This window comes from Ammospiza nelsoni, chromosome 7 (assembly GCF_027579445.1).
Source record: "Ammospiza nelsoni isolate bAmmNel1 chromosome 7, bAmmNel1.pri, whole genome shotgun sequence".
NCBI lineage: Eukaryota > Metazoa > Chordata > Aves > Passeriformes > Passerellidae > Ammospiza > Ammospiza nelsoni.
This window is the reverse complement of record NC_080639.1, coordinates 18,806,248-18,816,737: the sequence shown is the minus strand read 5'-3', so window position 1 is coordinate 18,816,737 and position 10,490 is coordinate 18,806,248. Positions and strand designations below refer to the sequence as shown.

The 10,490-nt window shown below is 44.4% G+C and overlaps 1 protein-coding gene across 1 annotated transcript; it reads right to left on the bottom strand.

Moving 5' to 3' along the window:
- On the bottom strand, nt 1-9,443 carry CHRNA1 (cholinergic receptor nicotinic alpha 1 subunit). Its single transcript, XM_059475809.1, has 9 exons — nt 9,386-9,443; nt 7,503-7,648; nt 7,311-7,355; nt 6,768-6,877; nt 6,333-6,528; nt 5,478-5,715; nt 4,183-4,406; nt 2,683-2,922; nt 1-771 (listed from the first exon to the last, which is right to left on the bottom strand). The coding sequence occupies exons 1-9, from the start codon at nt 9,426-9,428 to the stop codon at nt 640-642; spliced, it is 1,374 nt and encodes a 457-aa protein (XP_059331792.1). The 5' UTR covers nt 9,429-9,443; the 3' UTR covers nt 1-639.
- Between the last annotated feature and the right edge of the window lie 1,047 nt (nt 9,444-10,490).

The following is a 10,490-nucleotide window of genomic DNA, read 5'->3' as shown; positions in this document are numbered from 1 at the left end:
ACCAACCTTCCAAGAGCAGAGTAGGCTGAATGTGGAGATTATTCTAGAAACAGGTTGGATCCTTCCCACTGTAAAGAACAAGTCTCTCCCCCTTTGCTGCAGCAAGAGATTCTGTGGGTAGAGTCCTGCATGATAGTCAGTCAGTTCAAAAATCAAGTGCTTAAGCATGGAGTTTGAGATATTTCTGGTGGTTATGTCTAGTGTTATCAGAGGAGTGACTCTGCTAGTACACAAGCCACAGAGTAGATATTAAAACCAGCTTGAATGCCAAAGTTGGATACAGATTTACAGCTCAGCTAAAGCTTATTACACTGCTATTGACTTCACTGGAATAGTATCTGTTGCTTACAAAGTCAGACAACCTTATTATACATTAACATTTTTAATAAAGGGTAAAACAGATCAAAACCTGGCTGATAGCCATTCACTTTTACCACTAATGCAAGTGTTTCTTTTTGGCAGTTAAATGCTACTGAGCAGCAGCTCAGAAGTGCTAAGTATGGGGCCTTATGTTTTTTTATCCCTGCTCTTTCCCAGTGGTTACTGATTCCTGTCAGTGAACCTTTCAGAGGCTGGCCAGATTCTGATGGTCATGATGCTTTCAGCTGTTCAGGGCAGCAAATAGTTTCCAGCTGACGTTCATCCTTGCTGATTTAATTCAATAAGGCGACCAGCAAATACAGCTAATGTTCCTATAAAACAAACTAGCATAAATATGCCAAGGAGGAGATGATCAAGCACCATTGCAACAAACTTCCATTCTTCTGCAGCCTGGGAAAGAAACAAAGGAGATGGTAAAATCTCTGCAGAGCCCTGTTTGTTACAGAATTCTCGTAATTTACTATCTTGAACAAGGGGAAGACTCTTCCTAAGTGCCATTATTGCTATGCAAAAAATGCTCATTTTCTTCTCAAAAGCAGGTCAGTGGTTAAGAAAGCCTAAACAACCTAGAAATACAAGTTTCAACATAAACTAACCAGAAACCCTGGCAATTTGCTGAACAATTTCATTTAAAAAAATGTTGAAAAGCTTATTAGGCCAATTGTTGCTTCTGAAAGAAAGTGTAAAATCTTGAAAGCAAAATGCTTAGTTTGACTCAAATGACTTTTGTTTTTCCCTTGCTTTTTTTTTTTCTCATGAGATATCTAGGCAATTCCTAATAATTTAACCCTAATCCCTGCTTTCCATACACTCTAATGCCTTGTAAAACCTTCTTGGTAGCTCCATTAGTCTTTTTTCTAGTTGTGGGACACCATGAGCCACTTGCTCTGTACCTTTTCACTGGGAACCCAGCACAGTAAGAACATGCAGAGTGCAAGGCCCCAAGTACAGCAGGGCTCATGATTTCCACCCTGGAACTCCACCTGAAGGAGTGACATGTGCTGGCCTAAAGCACCTTCTGCTTGTGCCTTGGTTCTGCCATAAGCAGAAGAGGCTGCTGTAATTTATCTAGAGGACACTGACAATGACTACTGTTTTGAGATGGTTCAGAAGCAAATGCAATGAAGTGATAGCCTTCAGATCCTTTAGTTTATTTAGGAAACTTGACTTTTGAAACCCCCTGGAAGTGATATATCACTAGTGCCCAGATGACACAAACAGCTGGGCTCCACTTCCGAGGGGGGTGTTTGCTGGTAACCTGAAGACCCTCCTTGTAAGCTAGGGAGGAAGTGGAGCCCAGAGATGTTGAAGCCATGCCAGCCCTGCTGAAGACAACAATTTGTCTGCAGAGAGGCAAAGGAGTCACGGGGAACATGAGACTACAGCCAGAGCCATTCCACATGCTCCAGGAATTTGGTCACAGGAACAAACACTGTGGTGTAAATCCTGTCGGTGGCAAGGAAGCACCTCCTTTTCAAGAGAGTGAGTCAAATTATTTTTTCAGAGAGCTCCCCTGTCTTCAGACAGCCTGCAGCTCAACAGGAGAGGACTATGACCACCTAGGAAGGTGAAATACCAGGACTGAATTAGCCTTGCAAAAGCTGTGTGAGCTGTGAAAGCTGAAATAAAAGAGGGGTTAATTGTGCTGAATGTGCTAGAAGGAGGCAGAGCTAGGTTTTCTAGGGAACACTGCCATGTGTGACTATATGCTTTTATCCTTCCTTTGGCTTGCAATTGGAAAAAGTCAGTAAGCAGAGTAGCTCATAACGTACTTCATTTGGAGGGACTACTTGTATTCAGGAATAAAACAAAACCTTATCCAAATTGGAAATATAATTTGTAAGTTACATTTAACACTTCTCAAATAACACTACTAGGGCTTTTAGAGTTTGCCTTGCTTCCTGGGTTTTCAAAAGCAGCAGGATCTTACTACAGGGGCAAGATGCCTGAGTGGGAGACAGAAGAAATGTGTTTTGGAACTTGCTTATAATTCTTGAAACTGGTTTCCTACTCACAGACACTCCATCTCTATGCCTTCACATACCACATAAGAAAACCTTAGCACTGACACTTTTTCCTTCCTTTTCTATTATTTTGGGAAGCCAATATTCAGTTAACATCTGTGACAATTATTTGTTGTTCCTTGTTGACTCCCTTAAGGGGAGAAGACCACCCACTGCTGGAGCCAAACCAGGGCTTGGAGTGTTTTTGTAAGGCAGGGATATTTTGCCAAAAAAGTAAGATGTAGCAACCTGAAAGCTAGAAATGAATCATGCACAAAAAAACAAAAAAGCGCCTTACATTACTGGCTTCTTGGTCCGATTTCATTGTTTCTGCAATGTATTTGATTCCCTCTATAGCATTTTTCACATCTGGGTTTTTGGTAAGCGGGGAGTAGAAGTTGACAGGCACAGAACCTGACTTCCCAGAAATGTCAGAAATATCAATATCTTCTGAAAAAATATTTTTGTCTTGTTTGTCTCTTGATGGTCGTTTCATTGTAGAGAAAAACATGACGTTTGGGATGGTGTCAATAAAGATCTGCGAACAGAGGGAGAAGATGACAGTGGCTGCTCTGTGGGGCTGTGCTACAGCTGCAGCTGTGCTGAACAAAGACCAGCCTCTCCCCTCCCGGATCCTTCCCGTGCTGCACATTCCCTCTCCGACTGTGTCACAGCCCACGCCTCAGTCACACCGGGGCTTTTCTCACCTCCTGTCCCGGGGCAGAGGGAGTCCCCCCAGGGCCTGCAGTGTGTTTGCTGCCAGCCATCCCCCTGCCCTACACCCAGCATCCACACCTGAAGCAGAGGGTGATGCCACAGAGCACATCCTCAGCTGGCATGGGCTGACAGAGCTCCAGCCATCCCATCTAACTTGAAACACATTGCCTACAAATCTGACTGGAAGAATGGACTGCAAAGAAACTCTTTTGGCTCCTTAGGTTTGATTTCACTGTTATGAATGTTTGCTATACAGGCATATAAGGTTTACAGTAAGAGATTTGCTGCCAGAGCAATGTTAGGCACATGCAGTGTTTCCTGTTGAAATTTCCCTTCTGCAGGGGTTGTTTATGCTGTAGAGGGAATCCAATATAAGCTGTAACCTTACAAACACAATTAGAAATACACAGAAAAACCTCCTTTCGTGTCTTGGTTTAGTATGAACCCAGGCAGGCTTCAAAACTGCAAGGATTACTGAATAAATCAGATGGTCTTTGATACTGTCTCCCTGGCAAAGAACTTGTGATGATAGACAACCAATTTTTTTTGTGTCTTATGATTACCATTTAGACTCCTGTGCAAGGATCTCCCAAGGGCTGCAGAGGAACTGTATACTGGAAAACTACAGAGAAGATTTTTTAGCTTTTGCTGAAGTATTCTTTGCAAAATGGGATGCTGAACTCAGGTATTCCCAGTGGCCTTTGTGCTCTGCACTCATGCAGGCTGGTGGCTGGTCACTGGCAGGCAGCAGTGCCTTGCAGTCAGTGGAGAATTAGGCTAGGATACATAATTTGAGTCCAGATGGACATTTTCTTTTCCCATTCCCTACCTTTAGCTGCCCATGTTTTGTCTCATCTGTTCCCTGCAAGGCTCTACCCCAGCGCACAATTTTGTTACCTCAAGAAGCACTTTAGCAATCTTGCTGACTTTACACACAGCTAGGCAGTAAACACTGGCTCTTGTGCTCTTTAACGTGACGCATTTACCTCCCCAATTCTTTTTGACTTTTATTACAAGACCTGCCAATAAAATATGGAGCATTTGGTGAAAGCAGCAGGTGAAACCAAGGCACAGAGCTCACCTTCCTGACCCAGGGGGGCATGGTGTGCGTGCTGGGGGAGCGGTGGTGGGTGTTGATGACGATGACGGTGATGATGATCGAGGCGATGACAAACACCATGGTGAACAGCATGTACTTGCCAATCAGAGGCACTGCGCTGGAGGTGGAGGGAATCAGCTCCACGATGACCAGCAGGAACACAGTCAGGGACAGCAGGACAGAGATGCTGAGGGTCATTTTCTCACCTGTCATAAAAAAGCCAGACCCCCAAAATCATTGCTGCTCCCATCGTTCAGTACAGAGAGCATTGATTTGAGAAGCAGGATGGGTAAGTGCTGTTCACACAAACACCTGTGTGCATTTGCAAGGCCATCATCTCTGCCAGCATCCAAAGCAGAAGTAGGCTTGGCAAATATGAGACCCTAACAGCATCTGCTCCAGCACTAAGGTGGGAATTACCAGGAATGACTGGGCTGAGGTGTGGGTGGGTGCTGAATATTTTTACTTGCTAGGAGCATTTGGTGGGCTCTGCATTTTGAACAATGCAGCATATGCACCTTTGTGCTTGCTCCACAGCTTTCTGAGGGTTTGCTTCCCTTACTCTCTGTCTCTGGGCTGAGAGAGCAGACTAAAATCACATCTGACATCAGGTCAGTTGCTATGCATGTGGATGGTGTCAAAAATGAATTACAAAACATTATTCACACATTTTTTTAAATCCAGTTCAACTTTGTAGAAAGTTTTCCACTTAAAAAATTACGTCAAGTATTTAATAAGAAGGGGCATACACTGAAAATAAGTGGTATGAAAACCTGACAGAAGACAAAAAGAATGAAGCAGATGAAATGGTTGCAGGGAGCATGAGTGGCTCAGCAGAGACGAAGGAGGCCAGAACAGGTCAGAATTACTCTGTGTCACACAAGGTGATGTGTGTGTGAGCAGGTATCGAGCTCTCTGCTCTGACACGATGCAAAAGGGCCTCTGTCATCCCTGTGTGCTCATTTTACTGCTGGACATACTAATACACTGACTTCCTATGGCAAAACATAAAAATTATCCATCTAAATCTTTAGTTTGCAGAAGTTAACTGGATAGCTAGTCAGCAATTTCTGTGGGAAAGCACCCCAATTTATTTCTATCAACAGTTTCAGTTTTCAGCACTTATCCTTTCTTTGCAGAATATTTAAAGCCATTACTTTCAGTGGAAATGTCCAGTTTTAGTATGCACTGGCATTCAAGCTGGCTGATGGTTTCAAATACTGGGAATTTCTTAGAAGAGCAATTTCTATGGAAGCAGAACGAATACATTTACATACCTGAATCTGTGGGTAGGTAAAAAACGAGCCCTGTTAGAAAGGAGAAGAGCAGGCAGGGGATGATGACGTTGACAATGAAGTAGAGGGGCAGGCGCTGCATGAGGAAGTGGTAGGTGATGTCCAGGTAGGGCGTGTCAGGGCAGCAGGCGTAGTAAACCCAGTGCTTCCAGCCACGGTAATCCTTCATCACCCACTCCCCACTCTCCATGAAGTTACTCAGGTCTGGGCGATCGCTCTCCTGGCAGCAAAACACCCCAACAAATTCTTAGCACCAGGTATTCTGAGCCAAATCAAAACTTAGCAGGTTTGGCTCAGGAATGGGATTCCAGATAACTCATGCACTTTGTTGGGGTTTTTTGTGAGTAAACAACTCTCATCTATGTTATTTTTCCTTAGAATATCAGCCTCCACACAGCATTCAACTGAATATTTTACAGAAACGGTCAAGATAGTAGACTGAAAAAATGTGACAGATAGGAGACGTACCTGAGGGAACAGGGAAGGAGTCTTTGGCAATGTAAAGTCATGAGCAGAGAAAATATACCCCCTCAAAAAACTCTAAACCCAAGAAAACAAACAGAAGTAGAACAGGCAGCATCATAAAAAGTGGTGCAAATCTGCCAGAGGACAGACAGGAGACTGTTAGGGCACAGGGATAATATGTAAGAAGAATTTAGGAGCCAAACTAGGAAATCTTGTGTTAGATCTACAAATGAGAATTTTCTGTTTTACAGGTAGGGTCTTCTTGTTTTTCCTGTCAGAACTAGGTCATATTCCATTCTAAATCTGAGATCTCTCTTAAAAAAACACGTACAGGTCTTTGCTGCTTTTCCCAATTACAGAGTCCTTGCTTACCGGGTTAATAACAACCATTGTGCCATCATATGTCCAAGTTCCCAACTTCATGCTGCAGTTCTGCTGGTCAAATGGGAAGTGTGTGACTATGATTTCACAGTAACTCTTAAAAATGGCTGGTGGTGTCCAGGTGATCCGACCTGTGTGCTCCAGAAGGACTTTGGTGTATTTCACAATGGCAAAATCCCCGTCTGCACTGCAGAAGGAACAAGGACGTTGAAAGCAATGTGGACAGCATAATCAGCAGAGTCACAAAAGGTTTCTCTGGCTGTGGGTCAAATGACTCCCCAGTGCCTGCTCCTGGAGAAGCTTTCCCTGAGGAATTGTACCCACTGGAACAGATGTCATGGGAAAACTGTCCCACCAGGGTGGTGCCACAAGGCAGAGCTCCTCTCCCCTCCCTCCCTGCCTCCCTGAGCAGCTGGCACCCCTTACTTGTTGTAAAGAACAAGGTCTGGCCGCCAGATATCATCTGAGGGGATGCGGATTTTTTTTACGCCACCGTAGTCATCTGGATTCCATTTGAGGTTGACGTCTGTCCATTGCTAAAGAGAGAAGATTTCAGCCCCTGAGAGCCCCTCCCAGCACTGGGGTTAGTTTGTTTCCCAGAAACAGCTCCTCCCTTGCTTTGGGACATGCAGGTAAGCATAAACATGCGGGAGTGGGACCCCCAGCTCATTTTTTACATTAACTTATACTTTGGTTTAAGAAGCTTATTAAAAAAAACCCAAAAACCCCAAAAGAAAATAACACAAAGATATCAGAAGCCTACTGTTTGAAATACAACCCCAAATGCTTTTCTTAAAACTCTTAGCATCTAGAGTACTTTAATCTTTAGATCTCAGTAAGAAGAAATGCTCTACTGTCTGACCCACCTCTCCAGGCTGCCCCTGAAGGTATGAGAGTGTGGTCAATTCCTGACTGTGTTGAGTGCATTTATTTGAATTAGATGAAATGCTTAAGAATATTTAGAGTTACCTGTTTCAGGCGCACATTGGTTGTCACAATCTGATTTACTTCATCCTTAAAAAAAAGGAAAGGGAAAAAAAAAAGCAGGCAGTATCAGCAAGCATCAGGATTAAAGCATAAAAATTGTTTCCTTAGAAAAACACCACCATTTGGCACGATCACATGAGGCAGTGACTCAACACCACCCGTGTCCCGCCGTACCACGCTGATGAGCTGGATGAGCTGCAGCCCCACGGTGACGACGACGGCGTCACGATGGTCCTCCACGGGCCGCACCACCTTGTTGTAGTTACTGAACAAGTCCTCCACCAGGCGGGTCTCATCCTCATAGCCCAGGGCCAGCCCAGCTGCACAACAGCCAGAAAGGACAACAACAGTCAGGAGGGGCAGGGAACAGCCTACAGCACCATCGGTCTGAGGCTGGCATACAGGAAACGCTGCCAGGCAAGCTGCTGGTGAGGGATGACACCGAGTCCTCCCTGTGACAATGGCCTCCCACCAGGAGATGAACAAATGCAAACAGGCAGGATCATGAACATCAGACTGAACATCAGGAGTCTTCCAGCCTGAAACTGTGCTAACATGCAGTACTTATGGGCAGGTAAACACAGAAAATGTCCAGTCTCAAGGGTTTCTAATGTTGCCTTTTCCACCTTCAACCCCACAGACCTTCTGTGACACTGACATTAAAGGTGAGGGCCAAGCACACCAGTCATGGAGAAGGCATCACCATCCCCACTCCTTGCATCTGCAGTCTAAGTGGAACAAGAGCTCCTCTCCACAATGGGAGTTGCTGGGGTTATGCAGGTGGTGAGGGAAGGAAACCACTCACTGTGTGGGGCAGGTCCATGGACAGCTCTGCCCACAGGCTGCCCAGCATGACTTGGCTGTGCTGCGCCAAAGAGCCTTGAAAGAAAAATTTCCCAGGTGAAAATGGCAGGGAGCAGCCCTGTTCCAGTGGAGCCTTCACAGTGCTGTGCATTGCACTGCCGTGCCAAGAAGCAAGGGCACTGGGAACAGATGGGCCCTGCTTCCAGAGAGCCTGGGGCAGGGGGAGCAGGCACACAATGTCCTCAGACTGTAGCTGCTTCATTGGTACAGGGGAGAAAGCAAATGAGAGGGATGCCTGGGGATGTTTTTGTGTCTCCCCTCTTGAAGGTGGTGAGAGGGAGCAGAGCAGTTGAGCCTCACTGCAAGAATTTTTGGCAGATTGCATCCTTGTCTCCCACTCTCTGTTGAATCCTGGACCACAGAAGTCAACAAGAATTTTGCTGCTGACTCCAAGGATTTCTGCTGGTTTCCTAACTGACTTTTCATCAACTTCTTCTACATAGCTGAGCTGAGATTGCCAAGGGTTCTGCCTTGGCCTTGTCCTGCCATGAGATTATATTGAAGTACTTGGATGCCAATCAGAAAAGCTGTCTGTTTGCTTCCACTGCCAGGAGGCTGAGCGAGGGTAGGCAGGAGACATCTTTCAATGTTTAAGTTATGATTACAACAACCCATCTAATTGAAGCTCTATGCTTTATTAATGCAATTAAAATCCTTTCATATTTGTTCCCTTCTGGTGTAGCTTGGTAGGAATTTAGTATACTGCTTGAATTTTCTGAAAAGTTTTTAGGATTACAAATATTTATTCTTTTAAGGGACAGTTCAAAAAGAATTAGCTCAGTACAACACATGCAGCTGCCAATCAATTCTACCTCCTTGTCAGTCACCCCACAACTTCATGAAACTTCTTGTAATGATTTTTCCCATTCCAAGTCATGCTTACTAGATCCCTTCCCATATTTTGAAATACAGGTAGCACTAAGGTAAACGGGAGCATGAGAAAAAGATTGCAGAGACAAAACCAATTAAACACAAACTTCTCCACTGAAAATATCTGGTGCCTGAAATTACAAATACCTGAGCTGCTACTAATGCACTCCAAAGCTTTCTTTTAAATGATTGGGTGCGTTCATAAAACCTTACCAGTGGGACAGGCCCCTCCTGGAACACATTCTTGCTCGTGCTGATGTACATGCAGAGCCCTGGAAGGAGACACCCCCCCCCGCTTCAAGGCAACAGCTGGAACACCTTACCTGAGCAGATGAGGAGGAGGAGCACACAATGGACCTTCATCATCCTCTTGCTGCAGTCATACAGATGGAGGCATGCACAAAGCACTCTGAGTCTCTTCAGAGGGGGCTGTGCTGCCAAAGTACACCCAGCAGGGTGTTGGTTTACAGCACCTGTTCTGGGAGTGACAGCTGAGGGCCACCGGGCTGGAAACAGGAGCACAGTGTGCTTCACCCTTCAAATATCTTCTGTGGTTTACAGAAGGTGATTTTTTTTCTAAGTATCAATGTGGTCTGTGACTTACTAAACAAATACACACACAAATAAACTAAGAAAGAGTTATCTGTAAGTAACTGAACATCTTGGTGAGATCTCAGAAACTTTTTGTGAACAGAGCAACTTGCCAGGTTTAAGGTTTTGTTTCTCTGAGACAAAACAGAGCACAGTCACTAATTTCTGATACACCCCCACCAGACAGCATGCTGGGAGGAGGCTGCTCCCTTGGCTTCACAGAGGGATGGGAAAGCTTTGAAGTAAACAAATATTCTCAAGAGAGATCCATCTCCTTGAATCTACCAGGACTCCCTAGTAGAGGAGTCCCACTTTTTAAGCTATTAACTGACTAAGAGAAGATTCTCAGTCTGCTGCCACCTCCATAGTTAGTGGACTGAGAAAGTCAAGTGATAGAAACATGACTGGTTTGTTTCTACAGCAGGGCAGATCCAGTGGATTTCTGTAGAACATGCGAGTGCTTGCTCTTTATTGCCATAAATCACCTGTAAAGGAGAGAAAACTATTATTACCAAATACATAATAATGTATTGGTAATTATCAGTAATAATACTCAGTCATTGGTAATAATAGTCATTCAGGCTAGCAAAGAAAACAAGAAACAGTGGAGATTTATATATATATATAAATAATATATATATACTACACACACTTATATACACACACCTATCTACCTCATATATACATGATTATCTACTCTGAGCTCAACAATATCACTCAGGAACAAAACCTTGAGAGATAGTCCTGTGAAGTGCTCAGCAGCATGAGAAAAGCAAGTCCATCAGTTTCCAGGAGAGGAGATGAAGCAAAAAGGAAAGATGCCACTATAAATCTGTG

Bases quoted from the DNA above. Each gene is read 5' to 3' on its own strand.
- CHRNA1 (XM_059475809.1), bottom strand. From the start codon at position 9,428: ATGATGAAGGTCCATTGTGTGCTCCTCCTCCTCATCTGCTCAG. The intron at 6,529-6,767 runs GTAAGGGGTGCC...TTCCTTCTGCAG, and splicing joins GACCTTGTTCTTTACAACAA to TGCAGACGGGGATTTTGCCA. The intron at 5,716-6,332 runs GTAAGCAAGGAC...TTTTGCTGCCAG, and splicing joins CAATGGTTGTTATTAACCCG to GAGAGCGATCGCCCAGACCT.